The 25309-nt window shown below is 38.2% G+C and overlaps 1 protein-coding gene across 11 annotated transcripts in view; it reads left to right on the top strand.

The window, feature by feature from the left end:
* Hmbox1 (homeobox containing 1) overlaps positions 1–25309 on the top strand; it is a 131576-nt gene that overhangs the window by 39476 nt on the left and 66791 nt on the right. For all 11 annotated transcript variants that reach the window (XM_055609573.1, XM_055609569.1, XM_055609568.1 and 8 more), the window contains exons 2-4: positions 4566–4654; positions 12329–12805; positions 21865–21950. In XM_055609573.1, the coding sequence (XP_055465548.1) occupies positions 4632–4654; positions 12329–12805; positions 21865–21950 (586 nt within the window). In that variant the 5' untranslated portion in view covers positions 4566–4631. The remainder of the gene's footprint in view (positions 1–4565; positions 4655–12328; positions 12806–21864; positions 21951–25309) is intronic.

Genomic DNA, 25309 nt, shown 5'->3' with positions numbered 1-25309 from the left:
GTCATGGCTAACCTTTATAAATTTCGTTGGCAATCATATTTTTTCATTCCTGGTAGATACGTGAGCATAACTATGTACCCATCTCAAAACTATTGCAGGTTTCCATTCTAATGTCAACACATCCTTATAGTATATTGGTTGACCTAGTTCCTCAGTTTTTTTTTCCTATAACCCAGTGTTGCTCAGCCACAGTTGTTCCTTTTTTTTTAACCACATTAAGAAAATTTAAGAGTTAATAAATCATTATTTAGCCTGTCCTTAGAGGTCTTTACTCTTTGTTTAATGAACATCTCTTTTAAGGTATGATTGGCTCCTTCTACAATTACTTGTCCGGTAGGATTGTATGGTATACCAGTAATATGCTTTAATATTTTGATATGCAAAGAATTGCTTCATCTTACTGGATACATTCGTGGGAACATTATCAGTCTTAATTTGTGCATAATTGCCATTATTTCCAATAAGTGTGTAATTACAAAATCAGCCCTTTCGGAACTTAAAGCAGTTGCCCAGTGAACCCTGAGTATATATCAGTGGTATAGTGTATATACCTTTACTTTCTATATTCTGCAAAATGAAACACATCCATTTGCCATATTTCATTTCTTTGGTACCGCTAGTGTTACTACCAGCAGGTAATGGAGTTTGGTTATACAGAAAACACGTAGGGGGTTTTGAAAATTATTTCTTTGGCTTGTTGTCAAGTGATAGAATATTTTTTAATCATTTCCTGTTAACATGATGTTTTTCATGAAATTTTGAGGCTTCTAGCACATTTCCTATTAGTAATTGGTCAATTTTCTGATTTCTTTCTGTCACTGGGCCTGGCAAACTTGTATGAAACTGAATATGAGTAATATAAAATGGATAGTTTCTACTTTTGATGGCCTGTTGTAATTGCATAAATAATGAAGTTAATTCCACGTTTTCAGGAAAAAATTCAGCAGTTTCTATATGTGAAACAACTCTTTCTGCATATAAAGAATCAATAATTATAATAAGAGATTCAGGAAAATCTAATGATTCCATAAGGATTGAATACAATTCTGATTTTGGAACTGAGATATATAGGCTTTTGATCTGCTTGTTTATTTGTCTGATTTATAACCTGCCATTTTCATCCTTTTTGAATCAGTATAGAATATTGATACCTCTGGAATTGGTGTTACCCTTACAATATGTGGATGGATCCAATTAGTTCTTTTTATAAACTGTATACACTTGATTTTTGAGTATTTGTTATTAATTTTCCCCAAGTAGTTACTACAAGGTCCTTGCCAATCTTCATTGATTACCCATAATGATATAATCTCAGAATTAGTAAGAGATACTACAATTTCTAATATGTCTGTTTCTGACAATTGATGCAATCTTATTCTACCTTTTATAATTATTTCAGAAATTTTTTTCTATATATGTCTTCATTTTTTGCTTTGTTTATGTGCTAAGAAAATCCATTCCATATTATCTTTCCTTTACATAATGAACTCTGTAGGAGAATGAGTTGAAGGCAAAATGACCAAAATACAGTCAAGGTTATAATCAATTTGATCTACATATGAGTCTTGCAGTCTTTATTCTACCAGAGTTAACTCTTTTTCTGCTTCAGCTGTTAGATACCTTGAACTGTTTAAATCTGAATCCCTTTGTAATGTTTGAAACAAAGTAGTTAACTCCTAAATATTTAATCTAATCAAAGGCCTCAGCCAGTTAATCTCTCCCATTAATTTTTTAAAATCTTCAAGAGTTTACAATTGGTCCCTGTGGATCTGTACCTTTTGTGGTCAGATTTTTTGTTGATTTATTTTGTAACCCAAATAGCTAAGGGAATCACCTCTTGGTATATTTTATGGAGCAATCTGTAATCCCCATCATGGCAGATTTTTTTTGTGTGTGTGTTTCCTTAAATATTTTGTCTAAAGTATCTGCACCAGAATCAGCCAACAAAATATCATTCATGTAATGATAAATGATAGATTGAGGAAATTGCTTATGAATTATTTTTAATGGTTGTCACACAAAATGTTGACATAAAGTTGGACTATTTAACGGTCCCTGTGGGTATACCTTCCAATGGTATTCTTTTATTGGACCACTGTTGTTCAGAGTAGGTAGTAAGAAAGCAAACCTTTCCCTATACTGTTCATGCAAGGGTATTGTGAAAAAACAATATTTTAAGTCTATTATTATTACTATTACTATTACTATTACTATTATAGGCCATGACCTGGGAAACAAAGAAGGTTAAGGAATTCCAGGTTGTAAAGGACCAATTGGTCGAATTACTCTATTTATTGCTCTTAAATTTGTTAGCATTCACTGGAGAGATGGCTCAGTGGTCAAGGGCACTGTCTGCTCTTCCAAAAGACCCAAGTTCAACTCCTAGCAACCACATGACAACTCACAACTTCCTATAACTCCATTTCCAGGCAGTCTGACACCCTCACATCAATGCACATAAAATTAAATTAAATTTAAAAATGTGTTATCATTCTCCATTTTAAAAAAAAAATTCTTTTCTACAACAAACACAGGGGCATTCCATGGGCTGGTAGAATCTTCTATATGTTGAGCCTCTAGCTGCTCTTATAACAGTTGTACAAGTTTTTGTAATTTTTCTTTTGTTATGGACCATTGCTCTTGTCACACAGCAATGGGTAGGTGTCTTTGATAACAGACCTTGCCCATTTTAGAGGCAAGGCTGTTAGCATTTAAACAGTGGCCCCTATTATAAATTTGGAAACTTAATCCCTGTGATGTCCAGTATTTGGACAATGGACACAGCTTGTAATTGTTCTTCATCACATGTATCAATACCTTTCCCAGGAGCACAAACCATATCACCCCTGATTTCCTCATTTGCTGTGTCTGGTATTACAGGAATATTAATTTGAGTACCCCATTGTTGTAAAAGATTCCTTCCCCATAATTTTATGTGCATGTTGAGCCTCATGAGGTCTCAGCTTGACTCTTTGCCCTTCTGGACCCACACATTTAATTATTGAACACTTAGTCTTATTTGAGGTAATTTACTAATTCCTATAAACTATGTATAAACCTTATGAAGTGGCTAATCTGGATTCTAAGATTTTTGGGTCAGCATACTGATACCAGCTTCTGTATCCACCAATCCATCTATTTCAACACTATTCATTTGTACCATTAAATTGGGTCTCCGATCGTTAACCACTGTTTGCCAGAACACACATTTTTCCCATATGCTCAAATGAGCCCTAAAATAATTAAAATTAATTTTATAAAACTGTTTATTTTCCTTAGTTTCTCTCTTAACCTGGCTATCAAACCAATAATTGAGACTATTATTTTAACAAGCTTTGCAGCATAAGAATTGAGCAGTTATTAACCTATTTTTTGACTCTCTAAGCTAACTTGGCTTCCTCTCAGCGTATATTCCAGAGACACTTGCACTTTGCGGTTTTCCTTGTTGAGCTCTCTCTTCTAGTCTCTCCTAGACATCTCCCATGGCTGAATCCCCTACTTCCTCTATGTTCTTCTACCCTGGCTGGCAGGAAGTCCACCCCTACTCTCTCGACTGCTCAGTGATTGGCTGTAGCTGCTTTTTTGGCTTATTAGTGGACAACTGGGGAGCTGTGTTTACACAACATTGAGACAGGATATTCTCAGAACAAGGCTTGCCACCAGATATGGGTGGGGTACAGAAATCAGCATTTGAATTACACAGTGACCTTCTATCTACAGTTAGTCATCTAAATCAGAAGAATGCTTATCCCTTTTTAAATTGGCAGTATTGACTACTACTAGTGCTTGTATGTTAAGTGCTTCACCACTCCCACTTAAAATAAACAGCATTCTTTTGGAGGGGTAGGGGGTTTGCTTTTTCAAGACAGGGTTTCTCAGTGTATCACTGGCTGTCCTGGACTCATCTTGTAGACCAGGCTGGCCTCAGACTCAGAGTTCCTCCTGCCTCTATAATCCTCTGGGATTGCAGGCATGTGCCACTGCTCCCAGCCCTATAAACGTTCTTATGGTTATGACAGTTGAGACTCAGAGAAGTTGAGTCCACCTAGCAGCAAGATAAGTATTACACTTAGCGGTATACCCCAGACTCACCAGCAGCTAAGCTAAGCTGGGCCTTGCTTTGTTACAAGAGTCCTCATTATTGCCCTGCTATTATGGACAAGACAGCTGAAAGCTGTGCGGAGTGGAGCTCAGTAGAGCACTGCCCTCGCATGGATGAAGGCCAAGGCTTAATCTCCAGTTAAGGGTTTGTTGAATGTTTGTGGGTCTGATTGCAAGTTTAGATCCACTTCTGTGGGTGGTTCCTGATAACAAGTTAAATTTGGTTATTTTTAAATTGCTCCTCCCCAAGGGAATCATTTGGAAAGCTATTAATGTCATTTTTCCGTTTTTTTTTTTTTTAAAGTTTTCCTTCAATTTAATATTTCATTTCAAACTTACAAAATAATTTTGATAAAAGAAAGATTACCTAATGTTAACTCTTAATACTCTGAAGTTGTAATAATTAAATTTTTTCAATGCTGAGTTACATAACTGTTTCCCAATTTTCTGTCTTTATTCTACAGAATGGTAAATAATATTCTACAGGCTGGCTCTCTCTGCAAAGGCCATTGATCCACCTCATGTAAAGTATGCTCAGCTCCTTTCCAGTGGTGTAAGTATCAGATTCTCAACTCTCAGCCTGTCAGCGCTTTAATAATGCTAAATGTCTAGGATTGTGACTTGGATTTGACAGCAAATGCTTTTAGAATTCAAGTAATTCTTTTAAGTAGCATTATTTCTTTATGTGTTGGGGATGGTTCTTCATTTGCTTCAGCTTGTGTGTGGAGGTCAGAACAGGTTGGTAGAAGGTGGTACTCTCTTTCTTTCTTGTGGGATCATAGTCAGGTCATTATGTTTAGCGTCAAGCACTTTTCCCATTGAGCCATCTCACCAGCCCAAAATCAAAGAAAGTTTTGGGAAACTATTCAAATGGTACATTTCTTAACATGGAAGTAAACAATATAATTATGTGGTGAGCAGTAAGGTTTCATACCAGTGAGCTTTTTCGTTCTCTTTTCTCTTTCTTTCTTTCTTTCTTTCTTTCTTTCTTTCTTTCTTTCTTTCTTTCTTTCTTTTTTTTTTTTTTACCATTTTTACTGTCCTTGTATTTTGACATCTTTTTCATTTAAACGTTTTCATATTATTTTTTGAAAAATTATTTTTATTATGTACATGTGTTGGTATGTGCAGGTGCCGTAGGAAGCTAGGAGCGTCAGCTTCTCCAGAACTGGAATGGTGTTAGCTGTTTTTTTTTTGAGTGCTCAGGACCAAGCTGAGGTCTTTTGCAAGAACGGCAGGTGCTCTAACTGCTGAGCCTCCTCTCCAGCCCATACGTATTATTTTTAACTGTTTTAACAAGTCTAGAAGCTTGTCAGGTAGATGGTTAAGTGTTGGAGAGAGTTCTTGTTGCAATTTTAGGGATAAATAGACTACAAAAAACATGTTCTCTTAGTGCTTCTTTTGTGTGCAAATTCCTAAGGACACCTAAGCCATTTCTTTCTCCCTACTGCCAACAGTAACGTAGTTTTGCCTATTAGCTAATGTATTTGCTAGCTGTTCTTTGGAGAGATACAAATGGAGATGGTGTTGTTGTGTTGAAAATGTTCTTGTGCTGGAATATGAACTGTAACCACTAGTTCATATGAAATAGACCTCAGAATAAAAGTATTACGGGAATTTCAGAAATCAGAGAAGATAAAGGGCCTATTAGCTCATTAAGTGCATCTTTAGCGTCTAGTGCAGAGTGCCTTCAGCCTAAGTAATTTCTAAAATTTGGTAGAGTCTGTTTCACTTAAATTTCTTCTGTTTTGGTTGACAGTTCTGTAATCTAATAAGTAGACATTAAGATTGTTGTTCTTTATATATTATTTAGTTTTTTCTTTAAAGCCCCTCACCCATATACACACAATGACAGGAGCTGTCGCCTGAGTCTCTGCTGCATTGCAGTGCCCTAGGAAAGGCACTTTAGCTTTGAAACTTTGCCCTCTCCACCCAACTGCTTGCTTGCTCACTTGCCTGCCTTCTGCTTTCTTTGTCTTTTTTTTTTTTTTTTTTTTTGTCCTTTTAATCCTTACCCCTGATTTTTTTGTTGTTGTTGTTTTTGTTTGGTTGGGGGGGGGGGGAGCGTTGAGTGGGGGTGGTGAAGGTTGGTTTTTGAGATAGATGGGTTCTCTGTGTAACAAAGCTCTGGCTGTCCTGGATTCACTTTGTAGACCAGGCTGACCTTGAACTCACAGAGATCCTCCTGCCCCCACCTCCCAAGTACAGGGGCTAAAGGTGTGCGCCACCACGCCACTGCCTTTTTTTTTTTTTTTTTTTTTTGTGTGTGTGTGTGTGTGTGTGTGTGTGTGTGTGTGGTTGGAGTTGCACTGTGTCTAACATAGCCTGGAACTTGCTTTATACCTCAGGTTGGCCTTGAACTCACAATCATTCTGCCTTATCCTCCTGAGTGTACAAATTGTAGGTGTGTACTACCATATCTGGCTTTTTTACATCAAATTTTTATATCTGTCTGTAAAGTTGGATGTTTTCAATTGAGTCTTTTTTATAGATAGTGGAAATAAAGAAATGATCAAAATATAAACTCACATATCACACAATTCATTGGCACACAAAGAACACTCCCCCACACTACCACTTAGGTTCACAGTTCTGTTTTGTTTTTTGAGACAGGGTCTTGTGTAGCCCAGACTGTCCTTAAACTTGCTACATGGCCAAGGATATCCCTAAACTCCTAATCCCCTTTCCTCAGTCTCCTGTGTCAGCACACTTGGAAAGGTTTACAGATCTTGAGGAGTGGGTAAGTAACATGAACAAACCTGAGAGGTTTGTACTTGATGTACAGTTGTGGTACATCTTAACCATATAGTGAGTTCCTAAGCTTTTGAAGCTTAGTTATTGAGTTAAGTGTAGAACTGACTTCTGTATGACCTAGGTATATCTTTACAGGAGTGACAGTTTAGTTTGATCTTCACTGTAGATATCTGTGAAGTCATGAAGAGAACACATAGAGATCACCTTAATTGACTGCTGAATGCTTGGCCCCAAACAAAACATTTATGTCACACCTTCCAAGGCACAGAACATTGAATAGAGGGAGCGGAAGGACTGTGAGAGCCACATGATAGAGAGGAGTCCTATCTTATGTGATGCGACTGTTACAATCATGAATGCAGTAGTCGGTGCATTGTATATACATATGATATTGTCACAATTTTAAAAATAATTCAATTAAAATAGAAAACAAAATAGTAAAGACTTGCTAAATGAAAACAGCAATCAGGATTTGTTTTGCTTTGTTTTGTTTGAGCACAGCACTGGAGGGCAGTGCTGGTATTGATAGGTGAAGCTTTGAAGGTGAAGCTTCAAAGCTTTCAAAGTGTCTGTCAAATTCTTGAGTTTATTTAAACTTTTGAAAGCCAGTCGTTGTAAGTCAGCACCTTACTACAGGGTATAGGGAGGTTTAATGAAAAAAGGGAAAGTTCTCAAGTGGATGGGTTGAGGCTGCTCTCATATACTGGAGTCTGATGAGGCTTAGTATTCTCTGGTGTATAATCTCAGCATTCAGGACATGAAGGCAGAAGCAGTGTGTGACGCCAGCCTGAGCTATGTAGCAAGACTCTGTCTCAGAAATGCCAAAACTGAACAAGGCACTTTACATTGAAGACTAAAAGGAAAAGCTTCGTGAGCTACGTCCTCATAGTGATGGACATGGTGAGCTCTGCTGTGTCTTACAGACATATTTGTCATTCATGGCAGTATCTGAAATCATTTCAAAGTTGCATAACAGATTTTACTCCGAACAACTCAAAATGGAACTCAGTCAGTGCTAATTAAAAACAACAACAACAACAACAACAACAAAAATAAAGTGTGTTTGACACATTGGAATGTAATTACATCTTTTATTATGAGGATATTTACACCATGGTCTGTAGTCATAGACTGTTCTTAGGCATTAGTCAGTTAACCTAATAGTTTGAGTTATAAAATAATGTTACCCTACTATGAGCTCAGTTCTCTGTATGACGTTATTTCTTACTTCTTACTGTGTGTCATTTTCTTATTTTGAGGAGGCACTCCTTTGTTAATAGTAATCAAGAAAGAAAGGAATGTACATAAGCAGTAAGAAGGGCCTGGACTGTTTTGACTCACCCTACAGTGACCACATATGGAAGACAAAATGTGTTCTGCCTAGTCATTCTGGACAAGATAAAAACAGCAGAAATAATCTGGGAGAAAACTTTGTTTGCCAAAAAAGTTTTAACTGCTAATACTTTAAAATTCATGTCGTTTTTTGCCACCATGATTTCAATGCTAACTAGTAATTTCTGAATGCTTTAGCTAGACTCTTGTGTTGTCCATCTTTGGAACACCATTTAGAAAGGTATATCTTGGGCCTGTGGCTTATCTATTATTATTGCAAAATGCAGTTAATGTCTCAAGATGTACTGTGGTGTTACAGTATCAATTTAGGAATTGAGCCATAAGTCCTGAACTGAATTATTCTTTTCTATTTTAATCTTTGTCTGTGTTACTCGAGCGTTAAATTTTTCACATTATTTTCAATTACTGCTAGCTAGAGCCTGCATTCAAATTAGTGATTTAAAGTAAAAACTATCCCTTATCCTGTGAGTTATCTTTGTCCATGAAAAAAGGAATTTAGCCCCTCCATATTATCTTCTTTTGTCGTAAAAGAATCGCTGGCATTATGGTCCTAGATGACCTTTATAGGTCATCTACTGCTGTACTTTTACGATGCTGTACTTACATTAGGTAAATTATGAGAAGTACAAATGGAAACTGGTATAATATATCCTGTCATGTTTATTGATGCACATTGGTGCAGTATTCTCAATACCCACGTCGTGTGTGTGTGTGTGTGTGTGTGTGTGTGTGTGTGTGTGTGTCTATGTGTGTATGTGTGTGTGTATGTTCTTGGTGGCATACTATGTCTTTGGTGTCATGTGCATGATGTGATCCTGCCCTGGAGGATGCCCTTGTTCCTTCTCTTCCAAGTCACCATTCAGTCCTGGCAGCTATGACCACTGCGTTAGCTCCTTTAGCAGCAGGGCCTGCTCTTGGTGCAGAGTACAGACATCCATTTAAACACAGTGAAGTGTAAAGGGAAGCTGATTGCCCCACCTAAGGAAAGAAGAGCAGGACTGTAAGGGGCTTAAGAATTATGAGGACAACAGTAGGAATGCTACAGGCTTTCCCCTTCTTCCCAGCACTTTAAGCTTGTCTGCTTTTTTCTCCCACCAGCTCCTGCTTCAGTGTGTGAGTTTACCAGATGAAAGTCTTTGTGTGGCTTAGCACAGTTATATGTGGTGTCCATCTTTCCATAGGTGAAGTAGAGCATTTTGAAGAGAGCCAGGGTTAGATTCCTATGCAGTCTGTTCATCAGGAGTTGATTTCTATGAGTAGCTGACTTAAGAGCATGTGCTTAGAAATGACTAGGTATTCTGGGCAATCAAAGTAACAGGTGGGCCCTATTTCCCCCTTAATGATTTTTGGAATGAAAGTGGTTTTCAGTTGTTGATGATTCCTAAATGGTATAAATTATTTCAGATACTGTGACATTTTATGCTTATAGACAGTGGTGTCATAAGAGGGAGACTTGAAGAATAGCACAGGGATTACTGTCTGCTCTGAACAGGATAGGAAAATATGGTTTGTTTCCGTTTTTGTTGTTGTTTTGTTTTTTTTTTGAGACAGGGTTTCTCTGTGTAGCCCTGGCTGTCCTGGACTCACTTTATAGACCTAAAACTCATAGAGATATACCTGCCTCTGCTTCCCTGAGTGTCAGGACTAAAGGCATGTGCCACCACACCTAGCTAGGAAAGTATGGTTAATGTTCCTGCACATGGATAAAATAGTCCATAAATTTAGACATCTAAGGGAAGAACAATTTGTGAAGTACCTTGATTGGATGAGAACTGAAGATACTAAAACAGGCCTTTTATTTCCAAAGGAAGGTAATTGTGAAGATGAAAAAAATATTTATGAGGAAAAGCTGGAATTTGCCAAGCCAGTAAATTCAGGGATAAATTACTTTGGTTTGGCAACTACTTTAAAAAAAAAAAAAAACAGCCAGAGAGGTAAGCTCAGTGGCTAAGAATGCATACTGCTTTTGAAGAGTACTTGAGTTTTACTTTAGGACAGGTTTCACTAAATTGAAAGATACAAAAGTATTCTAAGCCTCAGTTTCTTTAATGGTTCATAATGTAATATTAAAACGAAACAAAATAAATTGGCCTATCACAGAGAATTGCTATGAGGATTAGGTGAGGTTATATCATATAAAATTCTCACCCAGTTCCTGAGTAAAAGTAACTACGCAGTTGGATTTTCGACAGCGCAGATGAATGAAGAAGTAGTAAGCTCTCCAACAGGGTTAGGAGACTGGCCTAGAACACTCTTGTCTTTAAAGGATTAAAAAAAGCTCTTGACCTGTTTCTCTTAGTAATTGCTTATTGCAAGGCTACTCCGTATCATATTTGTCACTAGAAAATACAAATTTAAATAGAGATAGTTATCATTTTGTTTTTTTCAAGACAGGGTTTCTCTGTATAGCCTTGGCTGTCCTAGACACTTTGTAGACCAGGCTGGCCTCAAACTCACGTCTATCCACCTGCTTCTGCCTCCCTGAGTGCTGGGATTAAAGGCATTGGCCACCGTGCCCAGCTTTAGTTACCACTTTCAAAAGTCCTGAATTCAAAAGTCAGATTTTTGGGGCTACAGAGCTAGCCCAGCAGTTAAGAGAACCTTCTGTGTTTGCAGAAGACCCAAGTTGGGTTCTCAGCCCCCATCTTACAAAACCATTTGTAACTCCAGTTCCAGGACGTCCAGTGCCCTCTTTTGGTACTGTGTGTATTTGGTGACTATATATACATGCAGAGTAATACTCAGACATACAGAATAATAAAGATAAATACATACATCTCTTTAAAAGTCAGCCTTTTTTAAAAAAAGTAATTCAAGAAGAGAGCATTTTTATGATATAGCTAGAGCAGTGGTCCTCAACCTTCTTAATGTTGTGACCCTTTAATACAGTTCCTCCTGTTGTGGTGACCCCAATAATAAAACTATTTTTGTTGCTACTTTATAATTATAATTTTGCTACTGTTATGATTCATAACATAAATATCTGTTTATCCAAATGTTTGACCTTCAAAAGGGTCATGACCCATAGGTTAAGAAGCACTGGGCAAATGTCCTAACAAAATATTAATTTTCTCTCTAAGAAAACATTTTCTGGAGTGTTTCTACAGTGTCTTATGCAAGTTAGGGTGGAAGCATATAGAATCAACTTTCTGAGACATGAATAGCTCCAGTTGCCTGTCCATATAAGGATGCATTCAGAGAGCATGCTGCAGAGATGAGAAGCTCCTGAGTGCTAAGAATTAGAAGCAGTGCTTGATGCGTTGTTGTATGCGCTTATTCCCCACTGATGTATTGGTATTAGTAGTTACTAGTATTCGCTTAGACTCGGTCAGGCAAAACATTTGTCACTGAATATCCTAAGAGGTCTTGATCAATTTTGCTGATATTTGGGAAGGCAATTCCCATTAATATGCTACTACGCAACAATATACTTCTAGATTGAAAAAAATAAAACAGAACCTGTACATGATTATATAGTCTGGGCCTGATGCACTATATGTACTTTACTTGATGAATTGATGTTTTGACATAATTCACAATTTGCTGCCACAGTTTGGTTGCTTATCAAAACTGAAACATATAAATTTCATTCCTTTATAAGTTGGGTTTTATGTTATAACTGATGTACTTCTACTAAACTTGGAATCTGTACCAATCCATTTCACAACAAGAAAGTCTATCCAGACTAATGTTTTTTTCTTTTATTTTTTGTTGTGTGGCGTATCTCTGTGTTACTAATATGTATATGAATGCATGTGGAGGCCATAATACATTCTCTCTACCTTATTTTTTGAGACAGAGTCTCTCACTGAACCCACTGATGATGAGCTTTGCTGGTCTTGTCTCTGTCTCCCCAGGGCTAGAACTGGCATGTGCTGATGTTCCCAGCCTTTGCATTGGTGCAAGAGGTTGAACTTAGGCACCCCTGCTTACACCACAAACATGTCACTTGACTGAGCCACCTCCCTGACTCTTACGATTTTATGTTCAGTGAACAGAGCTAGTGCAGAGCTCAAGCCTTTTCTACTTGAATTGATAGGAAAATTCTTGATGATGAAATGTTTTTTGTTAGTTGATAATAAAAGCACTTCATTCTTATCCTTCTCTCTTTCCCCTCCAGTTTGCTGGAAACCATGTCTCACTATACAGATGAACCCAGATTTACCATAGAACAGATAGATCTGCTCCAACGTCTTCGGCGTACTGGGATGACCAAACATGAAATTCTGCATGCATTAGAAACTTTGGACCGTCTGGATCAAGAGCATAGCGATAAGTTTGGAAGGAGATCCAGCTACGGGGGAAGCGCATATGGAAACAGCACCAACAATGTCCCAGCATCTTCCTCTACAGCCACAGCTTCCACCCAGACCCAGCATTCGGGAATGTCTCCATCACCCAGCAACAGTTACGATACCTCCCCACAGCCTTGCACTACCAATCAAAATGGGAGGGAGAACAATGATCGATTGTCTACGTCCAATGGAAAGATGTCACCATCTCGCTACCATGCGAACAGCATGGGGCAGAGGTCATACAGCTTTGAGGCCTCAGAAGAGGACCTGGATGTGGATGACAAAGTGGAGGAGTTAATGAGGTTAGTCACTTTGCCTGTTCAGAATTCCCCCAAACATCTGTGTTTGTTAAGGTTGTTTCTAATCAGGTTGTACTTCAGACATTTACCAATATCAACCATGACTTCTCCTCCCTTCTTTGGAAATGAAAGTGAAACTTGAACTTGTGATTTTAGTTCAGATTTTATTTTTTTCCTTTTCTATTTGAGGCTTTTTGCTGTATGATGAGACAGTTTTAGTCTCTTGAATAGTGAAAGGGCTTTCTCTGTTTATGGCTTTAGCCGACAGTTTCTGACTGACAGAAGTTCATTTACTCCAATCCTCAATGTTTCATTGTAAATACTTTTTCTAAGTGGTATGATAAAATTACCATGCTAGAGAACATATGCATTCTTCATTTTTCCTTGCAGCATTTCAGTCAGCGCAACAATTTAAGCAACTATTGGGCCAAAAGTAATTTTCAGTAAGAAATACAGATGCATACCACCCTGGCCCTGAACAGCTGAAGTTTTAATTTTAGCAGTAGGCGCAGTGCCCACATGCGCTTCGTACGTCATCAGTCACTAAGTAAGCGTGTTCACACTGAGTTTTTACACAAAGAAAGGAAGCCTATTTTCAAACAAGGTAAGCAGGACTTTGTACCAGACCTAGTTCACTGTAAGGGTGATAGACGTTTGTTTTCTTCCATCCTGTGTTGAGAACTAGGAATTTTCCTTCGCACGTGATGTGGGCTCAGCATGTTAGCCGAGTAGACTCATAAGGACATTCTGTTTTGAGCTGGTGAGATGGTTCAATGGATCAAGGTGCTTGCTGCCAAGCCAGAGAGCTTGAGTTCCACCCCTGGAACCTGCACAGTGGAAGGAAAGAACAGTTCTCCAAAGTTGTCCTCTAACTACAAGCATGTTTCGGCACAGGTACTCCTGCACACATATACTATACACAGATATATACATACGGTCAATAAGTGGTAATTTTTAATTTTTAAAATAAAAATTGAAAGATATACATGTTAATTAAAGTTAGGAAACCATGAAAAGGTAGCATGTTTTTACTTTGATTAAAAATAAAAGCTAGGTGTGGTCACATGTCTGTAATCCCAACAGAGATTTGGAGGGCTGAGGCAGGAAGATTGCTTGTCAGTTCAAAGCTAACATGGTAACTTGTAAACCTTTTTGGCCTCCAGAGCATGGACCTTTCTAGAAAACAACGCAAATGAGGCAGACTTTGACAAATATAGTAATACCTTAGGATGCCACACTCATTTTCAGAGGCTTCACATTCTGTACTGAATGGTCGAAATGAGGGAGTTTTTACAGGCCTTTACAAACAGAAATGACAAAAGCATTGTTTAGTGGAGTTATATAAAAATGGTAGCCTTGGGCTGGAGAGATGGGCTGACTGGTCAAAGGCACTCCTTGCAGAGGACCTGAGTTTGTTTCCCAGCACCCACATAATAGTTCACATTCATAAGCTCTCCTCTGACCTCTGCATGCACCAAGCATGCATGTAGCATATATATATATATATATATATATGTAAAACGCTCATTCACATAAAATAATCTAAAATTTTAAAAAGGTAAGAGCCTGAAGATAAATTTCACTTGATAGTGAACAGAATTATAGACTTGTCAGAAGTGAAACCAAAAGTTATAACTGAGTTATACCTGGTCCTAAAGATTTCTGACATCAAGGCAGAATGATGATGACTTCACAGTGCTGTATGAAGATCCATCCTGTGGCTCCTCTGTGATGAGACAGCCTTAAACACATGACTCTTGTGAGTTTGTTTTCAGGGTAGCATTGCCACGTATGGAATTTTGGGTAGGTGTAATGAAGAGCATCACATTCAGCCACAGTCAGGGTCAGCCAGCTTTTAGCACTTGCAGTCCAGGAGACTTGACGTGACTTTGGGCCATGCTCAGCTGTAAACCTGTGCCCAAAGCTCTGCTGTTGCTGGTGACTTTGTTAGTGCTGATCACTGAACCCAGGGCTTTATTGTCCACCGAGTCATATCCTTGGCTATAGCTGGTTTTTAGAACTTAGCATATATCATTTTCCAGTTTAAAAAGAAGAACCGTTTGGGTAAATACATTATTTTATTTATTGAAATTTACTTTAATTATCCTGAGTAGATAAGATAGCAAAATAGCATTGTTGTGTAGTTATCAGGACACTTTCTTCTTCCCTTTCTCTGCGTCTAGCTTAGAGCAGTTCTGTGACATTTAGTTAGCTAGGGTCCTCTAGACCTCTGGTATCCCATGATACTTTAGTGTTCTCCCACTCCAGCTTTGGTCAAGTGTGCCCTCCTCACCTTCATGAAGTTTGCAGAGAATAGCCCTTCTTAGGACATAAGAGAAGTTAGCTGAATGGCTGCTCTTATAACATTAGCAATCCTGACAGCCATGCTGTATGGTTGATCAGAAAAACTAAGGCTCATGGAAATAATTTTCTCAAGAGAGTTTGACTATTGGTCAGCTGAGCCTAAGTTATATCCCATGTCTTTGTTATCATGGTGTATTTTACCACTGAAATTATTTATGCTTATAGATTTAATAAGGCTTTAGGAAAGGGATTTAATATAATTCTTCAAGACAGTGTAAATGGCCTTACTGAGTTTGCCATTCTTCTTCTCCAACATGAGAAGGCACTTACTAAACAGTGGGTTTTTATTTGTTGAGATATTAGAGAAATTTTCAAATAGTTGCTTTACCTGAGTATTCTGTGTCTGTCTAATGATATACTGTCCTTGCTGCTTACTCAACACTGGTGACATGACAGTCACCTGGAATTGGTGGACTCTGGTAGGAAGCATGGATATCTGAGTGCCTTCCTGCCTCCTGTGCTGTGTAAGATCTACCTCCTACTTGCCCACAGCCCTAACCTGCAGGTGCTACACTGTATGACATCCTTTAGTCTATATTACAATATATAATTTGAAGGTATATAATGGAGATGTGTGTGTGTGTATGTGCAGCTTCTGCAGGTTATAAGTGTACCCTTTATCATTTGTTAAAGACCCAGAAATTTTCTTGTGTTGAATTGGAATCAAAAAAGAGGAAAAAGAAAGTCAAAATAGCATGAAAATCCTCCGTAAGTAATTGAATGTGCCACTTTAGGAAGGACTGAAAGCCAACAATGAAGACTTATTTTATATTAGGACATTTTAAACGGCCTATTATTATAGGGATGCTTGTCTGCGTCTGCTAATAGGGTATATCAAGGTTTTCCTTTGACCATGTATGTATTATAAGATAATGTAAATGAGGCTTATTGGAATTAGTAATGCTGTATATTAGGTATGTTTCTCTACACTACCTATACAGTATTTCGTTACTATTTTGTACTAAATTCTGTAAGTTCATTCCAAGTTGGTTATGTATAGGCCTAACACTAAAACAGGTCAAGCATTCTTGAGCCACAATGTTTTAAAACTCAACACTTCAAGTGAGAAATTCATAGGCACGGAGTTACTTAAGATACTGTCCCAAGTTACATTTAGTCTTTCTGTATAGATTATGTAATACATAATTGAATTTTGTGTTTATAATTGGGTTCTGCCCTAAGATACTTCATTATAAATATGAAAATAGTCCCAATTTTAGAAAAGAAATTCTGGAAAGACTTCTGGTCTGATAGGCCTCAGGTGGGGCGCATAGCCTGCATTTGCGTGCAGGCAGGGTGTTTATGCTCTGTAAGAAAGCAACACCACTAAGTGGTGGTGCTCTGTGCCTCTGTCTTCTGCACCTAGAACAGCTGTCCTTGTAATAGTCTTTCTTAAAATCGTGCAGACGGAGAAAGGCATGAGTGTCTTTCAAGTGTGAAATACACTGTTTTGGCTTCATCTTGGGGTGACTTTGAGCTAGCTCCCATATAACATTCAGAATGCCGGGATGTGTTAACTTGGAGAGTATGAGTCATCTTAAAGCATATCATTTTAAATTGTGAGCCTTTTAACATGCCTTCTTCCAGAAAACAAATCAGTGTCATTTTGAATCACCACAAATAGCCTTTCTATCCTGATTTGGAAAACATAAACATACTTGAAAATAACAATTTAAAGCTGTTATATAAATTATCTGTATCAGGTTTTTCATTATAGAGCTTTTAATCTCTAGAAAAATTTTACTCATTAAAGAGTCTTTGTGCTAAAGAACTTTTCAGGCTAGTAGGATAGATGACATGGTTAGGAGCATTAACACAGAGCACTATATCTATAGTACAATTTAAATGCTAATAGTTAGCCTACAAAATGGGATCTTCTTTGTAAGCCATGGCGATCAATGAGACCTCTCTAGATAAATTACAGTTACATTGTGTCTTTTTAAAAGGTAGAAAGCCAGGTGTGATGGTACTCTTCTGGGATCTGAGTACTTGGGAGGTAAAGGCAGGAGGATTGCTGTGAGTTCAAGACCAGCCTTGGCTACATAGCAAGTCCCTGCTTCAAAACAAAACAGTGGCAGAGAACATTAGAAACAGAACAGGGTGGTGGTACCACTTAGATCTAGTACTCCAAAAGTTGAGGCAAGAAGACCTCTGGTTCAAAGTCATCCTGGCTTAATTTTAAGACCCCTGCCTCATAGTCCTATTCTCATGTACATATATACATACATACAGACAGACAGACAGACAGACAGACAGACAGACATGTTCATGCATACATACATACAAATTTTAAAAGTGATTTGTCGGGGGCTGGAGAGATGGCTCATGGGTCAAGAGCACTGACTGCTCCTCTATAGGATGCAGGTTCAATTCCCAGCCCTCACATGGCAGTTGCCACAACTACCGTGTAATTCCAGTTCCGGGGATCCATCCCACTAGGCATGCATGTGGTACACATATTTGTGCATGTAGGTAAAATACCCATACACGTAAAATTAAATATATCTTTTTTTTAAGTAATTTGTTGAAAAGCATTCCTGGTGAGTTCTTTCATATATAGTAGGATAATAGTGGAATGCTTAATCAGTTGTGAAAACAAAGGCAGTGGCACTGACACTTAGACAGGCGGGGTCCATCCTGCTGGAGGAGTCCCCCGATGAATGTGGGCCTTGATTTGGAAACAGTAGCAGGAAGAAGTGGCATGTACTTCAGGTGCCTCAGTTGTGATCAAGTGGTTGCTCATGTTGGAAGTAAAAAGTGAAGCCAGAGAAATGAGTTTAATTCACTAAGACTTCAGCAGTAGACAGTCTTGAGGCATGTGAGGTATTGTGGGGAAGTGGAAGAAGGGACTCATTCTCTTTAGGCAAAATGTCAAGGTTTCAACAAAGAGAAGGAATATGGAATAGAAGATGAGAGTCCTGGTTGTGTAAATAATGTTTCGCACTAAAAAATGGGTGATTCCACAAGCGAAAATGGCAGTTATAGGAGAGGTTGAAGAAGACAAAGAAGTAAGCCAGCCCAGTAGGCTGGATATGGACAGTGAAGGCAAGTACCTAGTGACTATAGGCAAACCAAACGGGTATTCCTCTAAAGTGACTTTGGAACACTTCATCCACGGTCTGTTGAAGTGCCTGGTCTAAGACTTAGACTGATGGATGTCTTACAGTTAGAGCTGATTATTTGAGTCTTCTTTTCTTTGGGTCCTGTCTGACTGTTTTCTAGAAATAGCAGCTTGTGTTTATATGATACATTTAAAATTTCAGAACTTTCTTCTTCAAAGAAATTACTTTAACACGGATTATATGCATGTATGTGTATATATTTATCTCATCTTGTTTTTTACTTCATTGCTTGAAGGAAAATTTTAAAGGCCTTTTTTGTCAATGCCAGAGATTGGACCCAGGCCCTTGTCCATGCATGCTAAGCAAGTATACTGCCACTGAGCTATATCCATGACCTCTTTTTTTCCCCCTGAGACAGACTTATGGTTTGTTTGTTTTAGTTAAGTTATTCACTTTACATCTCAGTTGTAGCCCTCTCCCTCCTCCCCTCCCAGCCCCTCCTCTCTATTTGTACCTCATTCCCCAGTTGCCCTCCCCTGCTTAAAACCCTTTGAAATTTGGGGAGGGAAGGGGTACCAGCAGGAATGGAAAAGAGGAGAGGGAGAGGACCAACAGAAGTAGAGAAGGGGAGAGGAAAGAGATCTGGAGGAGGGTAGAGAGAAGGCACCAGTGGGAGTGGAGAAGGGATGGTGGGGGTTCATGGCAGCCAAACGAATGGGTCAAAGTGCACTGTATACATGTGTGAAAATGCCATACTGAGACTCATTATTTTATACAGTTAATGCACACTAATTATAAAAATGAAAGCCTTTGAAAAGCAAGTGTTAATGTTCTTGTTTTATTAAGTGGTGAAACCAGAGCACAACTTTATTGAGTGGCTTTCCCTCATATATTTTTGTCTTTTAGGGAATAGATGCTCTAGAGATTGAGACCAGAAAGGTCTTACGATACTGGCCAGGCATTTAGTCTTTAGTATTTAGCATTTTTTTTTTAAGTGTCTATGGTAAATTGGTAAAGAGCCTAGGTGTATGCATACACATGTGTTTTAAAACTTACTGTGGATGCTTTAGATATATGCATTGTTATAAGAATGTATTCTTTGAGGTGGTAAGTAGGTTCTGCTTTCTAAACATTGGGAACTCTTCCTGTCTTGCTATAGTCCTTTTATAATGTCATATTGCAAGGCAGTGAGTAATTCACAAACTGGTTACATAGTTGAGTGTTATCTGTTCTGTATGATTTAGTGTCTGCTCTAGGTGCACTTGATTTAAAATAAGTTGATTTAAATTTGATTTTAAATCATTAGTTAAGAAAATACAGTTTGTTCATTTTTGCTACAAAAAGCACATTTTAAATTTAATCTGATTAGTTATTCTCAAATATAATTTTATTTTCCAAGATTATTTGGTATGTTGAAATGCAATACTTTATATAAAAAAAATTCAACTTAATTTTATAGTTACCTCAGAAAGCAAATGATTTAGTTTGTGAACAAAAGTCATCTGAAATATCTACTGCTAAAGTTGTCTCTTGCTCGTAACTGGTACAGAGACAGGCATTTTGAGAGATTTCAAACGTAGTCAGTATTAGATCAGAATCTAAATCAGTTTAAAATGTTATGTTAGTTAGCTAATTTTTTATTTTCTTCCTTTAGGAAACTTGATTAGGCTTTCCAGTCACTAACTCAGGGATATATTGTAGAGCTACATATTGGATACTCTCTATCCCATCTCTACTCTTTTTCCTAAATTCCTCACACAGCAGGAACATGGCCTAGATGGTCCTGTGCCTGCTGCATAAGAATGAGGAACTAAGTTCACACCTTCAGCACCCACATTAGAAAGTCAAGCAGTAGTGGCATGTGCAGTCAGCCTTAAGGGATTCCTACACTCACTGGCCAGCCGGTAGCAAACTTGTGGGCTCTGGGCTCAGAGACTCACAGACTCACATGTACACTGCATGTACAGATAGTACTCACTACAGGAAGCATGGCTTCCCTCAACAGAGTATATATAACCCTTCGGAAAAAAAAAATATATATATATATATATATAACCCTAGTGAAGGGGATGAAAGATCTGATCTAAATTAAACCACAAGTTAGTATTATATTTTTGATAGGATACTTTTGTTTCTTCTCCAATGTACAGTGGGACTTGAGTCCCATGAAATTTGTGGTTTATTTACAGAACAGTTTTTAAAGGTTTATGATTTCCTTGTCGCAAATCAAGGCTCATCATGGTTATACTGTGAATAGCTAGCAGTTAGCAATTACACTTTGCCAACAGGTAGAATTGAGGGTGTAAAAAAGATACTTTATACAAGAGGGAAACCAGGCATGGCAGCACACAGCTGTAATTCCAGCACTCAGAAAGCTGAGACTAGGTAATCAGTAAATTCAAGGCCAGCATGTCACAGAAGATGAATAATGAGAAAGAGAAAAATGGCCATGGCTTTTCTTGATGATACCCAACATGAAACTTGTAATCTCAGCATTTAGGAAGCTGAGATGGAAGGATTGCCTTGAGTTTGAGCCCCACCTGGGCTAAATAGTTCCAGACTAGTGTGACCTACAAGAGTGAGTCTCTGTCTCAGAAAGGAAAAAAAAAAATTAATATTGAAGTAATAATTGTATATGGTTTGGGGGTTGTATGCAGTATTTGTAAAAATAAAAGGAAGGATGGTATTTTTTCAATTTGTTTGCCAAGGTCTATCAGAAAAGGATTATTAGTGCATGGTTTATAGGCGAGCAGATGGCAGGTTGACTTGAGCTGAGGCCCTTAATCTGTTGACCTTGTTTAGACAATAAGCTACCACAATTCTATGTCAGTTTTCATCTTGAACAGAAATAGTTTTCTTTAAGTTTGATGGATGTCTGCTCTATGAAAGTGTGCTAACAATTTAAATAAGTAAAGTTTATAATAGGCTAAGAGTATATAATGCCAAGGCTGAATACTATTCATTTTTATTATTAATTATTCTGTGTATTTATTATATGTAATGGGAAATTAATAAACACTCTTAATATGAAACTATAATATTTCAAACTGTCCCACATTGTTTTTATTTTTTTCTTATGCAGAATGGAGAGAGAGGAAGCTGCTAAGGGTGTTTGTTACAATGCTAATATTTTCAGTTGTGAGAATGGAGTCTGCCCTGGAAGCATTTCCAAGGTTTTCAGATGGGTGTCAGATCTACAGTACCTTCATTAACCTGCAAACCCACAATCTATTTACAGCTGATTTTCGTTGCTGTTGCTTTTCATTTTTCCAGGGCTTCTATGTACGATTTATTCATTCCCAAATAATGAGATCATACATACCACATACGGCAGCCTTGATCCTAATTTGAATTATGCACAGCATGCAATTAATGGTCCTCCCACACGAGACTTGTATCCACAGTGGCATTCACTGAGGTGTCTGTCTGATGGTGTAATGTTTCAGGACTGGAGTATTGGTGTTTCTTGGTTTGTTGTAATTTCATATTTTCACGCAAGTTTAGTCTGTTTCCCTTTTATTTTTGTGTCCTTCCTTTCTGTGTTCTCTCCACCTCTCTGCTTCACCTGTCTTTTAGCAAAGATGAGGATTTCTACCTTCAACATACATTGTTGGTCTTGTCTTCTGTTTTTGTTAGGAGGGACAGCAGTGTGATAAAAGAGGAAATCAAAGCCTTTCTTGCCAATCGGAGGATTTCCCAAGCAGTTGTTGCACAGGTAACAGGTAAGAGCCGGAGAGCCCTTTATTCTAGAATCGTGTCTCGTCTCTGCCGTCTGTGCAGATGTTAGAATGTCACTTACATTTCCGTGCTGCAGCTCTGTCAGCTTGGGCATGGTGACAGAAACCTGGAGTTTAAACCAGTGCCTCTGATATCAGGGACATGCTCCAGTGACATTTTTTAAAACTTGAGTTAGTGAATTTTGTAACATTAGTAATAGTAGTAGTAGTACTGACAATAACTCCCTGTGTTATGACTGAAAGGGGGATGTTGTTTCCTTGGCTGTGGGAGAGCCTGTGACACATGCACATCAGCTGCTCTCTGGTTTATATTTTTAAAAGCTTTACAATCCTCTGAACCAGATCTGGGATTTTACTAGTAAAAAGTGATTCGTGAGGAAAAAACATGTTATGGGAGGTTTTTCGTTTGTTTTTGTTTTGTTTTGTTTTTTTCCTTTTTAGTTTTGGGGATTTGTTGTTGTTTGAGCTTTGGTTTTGTTGTTGTTGTTTGTTGCTTTTTGTTTTTTTTCTAGAGACAGGATGGCATGCAGTCCAGGCTGGCCTCCAACTCACTCTTGGCTGATAATGACCTTGAACCTCTGATCCTTTTGCAGCCACCTCCCAAGTGCTGGCATATATGCACCACCATCCCCTACTGAAAGCTGTCTTTTGAATGCCCTTTTCTGTATGTGAAACTTTTCCTCACACCCCTCCTGAGAAGATGAGCGTCCCCGTTGTCTTCCTTTTGTCCTTTATATCCATCCCATTCTCCACCCAGCGTAGACCTCACTCCTGACATGTGATGTATATGTGTCCTTCTTTATCCAGATTACATTTTAAAAATGGAGCTCTGAATGTGGGTGTGGGCGTGTCCTCACTGTTGGTGTGTGCTCTTCCTTAGTCCTGAAGTTCTTAGAGGAACCAGAAGTTCTTTCCAATACATTTACGTTTGCCGTGTTGTTATACTCTACCCTATGGTGGCAATCATCACCACCACCACCTTTTTTAGCATGCTGCTGCAAACTTATCCTTTGGGCTTCTCAGGACCTGCCTCAGTCTTCATACTTTGGTGGTCGCATGCTGGCATTGGAGCTGCAGCAGCTCTCCTAGCGTCAATGGTACACACTGAAGCAAATGTTCTTAAGGAGTTGTTCCTGCTCGTTAATCTGATTAAAAATGTAACTTCAGAGCCAAAGGTATAAATTTCATCCTTTTACCTAATGTCAGCCAACCCTTTATGATATGTGTATGTACTTGAACATGTATGTATTTTAGCAGTAATACACTTTTATAAATGATGTCTTTGTTCCTACTAAAAGACTTTTAAACAGGTCCTTCTATGTAGAAATCTTAATGGTAAAGAAAGATGTGTGAATTTAATTATTTAAGTCTTTAGGTATTTGTTAGTAGGATGTATAAGAAAAATTATTAATCTTTATTTTTAAAAAACTAAGTTACACTGCATAACACTATTAAGGCCAGTTGTTCAGGCATTATTGAAACTCATGATTATGCCATAATGGGATGTTGTCTTTTGCACTTTAGCCTCTAGGACTACAAGCAATATATGTTTTGTTTGCAAACTTAGGGCATGGGGTGGGGGAGCCAGACAAATTTGTAACATGATAGAACAGAATTGCAAAGTTGGTTTTGTTGAGAAGAGAATATTTCTGAGTGTTGAATGTTCTGAATCTTGAATCATCTTAGACTTAAATTTTTGGGTGTGTGTGTACATGAGTGTCACAGTGTATGGGTTGGGGTGAGAGGTATATGTTTTTTATTTTCCTTCTACCATGTGTGTGGCAGGGATTAAACTCAGGTCATAAGCCTTGGCAGCAAGCATCTTCACCTCTGAACTGTTCTGTCAGCCCAGGAAATTCTTATAATACAACCCCCATGTCCATTTTTATCACCCTCTTCTATTATGTCTATTCATGGCCTAATTTAACTACTTGTAGTTTTGAGAGTCCTGCGCATTTGCATGCTCCCAGTTTCTTGGTTTACCTAGGAAGCCTTTACCTCATCAACAAAGCTTTATCCTTTCCTACTTACCACACCTCATTCTGTTAGGGTGCCATTCTGGCATTGCCATAGTGACTGTCCTTAGGTTTAATCTTCACTTGTGATACAGTTTCTTCAGAGGGTCTGTCAGTGTCCCCATACTTGGAACATTGCATAACTTCTTGCTGGTTGAGGCATAAAGGAGCTGGTTGGGTTTAGCTCAAACCACACATCACACACTTTTTATGGGACGTTTAGTTGTTCAACAATCCCAAGCATTTTGTGTATAAGACAGTTGCAGGATTTTTGTTTTATTTTTGTTTGTTTTCTTTTACTCTGCAGACAGGACAAGGAGGAAATTAATAAACAGTTTAATTTATTTTTTATCTTTTGGCTAACTCACTGAGCTGTGTTTCTTTTGTATTATGAATTCATCACATTTGTGCCCCAGCCTGTTCAGCCATGAAGCTAATGGAAAGAGTGCTTCTCGTGTCCTGGAAGAACCAGTAAGTTAGTGATTGACCCACTTAGGTCAGGGTGAGCCTGGGTTGTAAGCCTTCCTGTCCCTGGAATATCTGACCATTACCTAGACATGCTTTTCTGTCGTCTCTAGCAAATTCTCTGAAAGTTATTTGAGTTCGACTCTAATATGTGAGATCAACCTTAAGATAAAAATCGGAACGGATGGTGCCTAACAACAGAAAATGCTAAAATAAAAAAGTGTAGCAAGGTGCCAACTTACGACACATGTGCTGTTCCAGAAGCAAATGCAGAGGCTGCTTTTTATAGATTTGGAGGGCTTCTATAATAAGACAAACAAGACGTGCAGGGGCGGGGTCTGTATAAATAATATCCTGCTGATAGAAGAAATGACAGTGTAAACAGGATATAATAACAGTGCCTGCTGAATTTCCAGCATGTTATTTGTAGATTCCTTCCCAGTAGCAGCTGCTCCCACCAGGGGTGGATTTTTACCTCTGTGAGAGGTCGGCCAAGATACTAGCTTTTCACTAACAATGATAGGGTAGAGGGTATAGGCTTGGCTTTAGTAATAAACACATGCATTTTATATTTGCTGTCAGCAAAATGTTTTCTTAGACTGTTTAAGAATTCCCTAAAAGAAGCAAAGAAGTTTAATGACCTCTAGGAAAAAATTGGGCACACTCAGAGTAAATGAGTAAATAGACAAAGGTTGATGAACGCTTATCAGCCAAAGAAATATAGGTGTCATGTCTTTGGAAGGAAGAAAGGAAGGAAGGAAGGAAGGAAGGAAGGAGGGAGGGAGAGAGGAAGAGAGAAAGAGAGAGAGAGAAAGAAAAAGAAAGAAAGAAAGAAAGAAAGAAAGAAAGAAAGAAAGAAAGAAA

Source organism: Psammomys obesus, unplaced genomic scaffold (genome assembly GCF_907164565.1).
Source record: "Psammomys obesus unplaced genomic scaffold, mPsaObe1.curated_primary_1811, whole genome shotgun sequence".
In the NCBI taxonomy this organism is placed as follows: Eukaryota; Metazoa; Chordata; class Mammalia; order Rodentia; family Muridae; genus Psammomys; species Psammomys obesus.
Note: the sequence above shows the minus strand (reverse complement) of the source record. Positions and strands in the feature narration are given on the sequence as shown.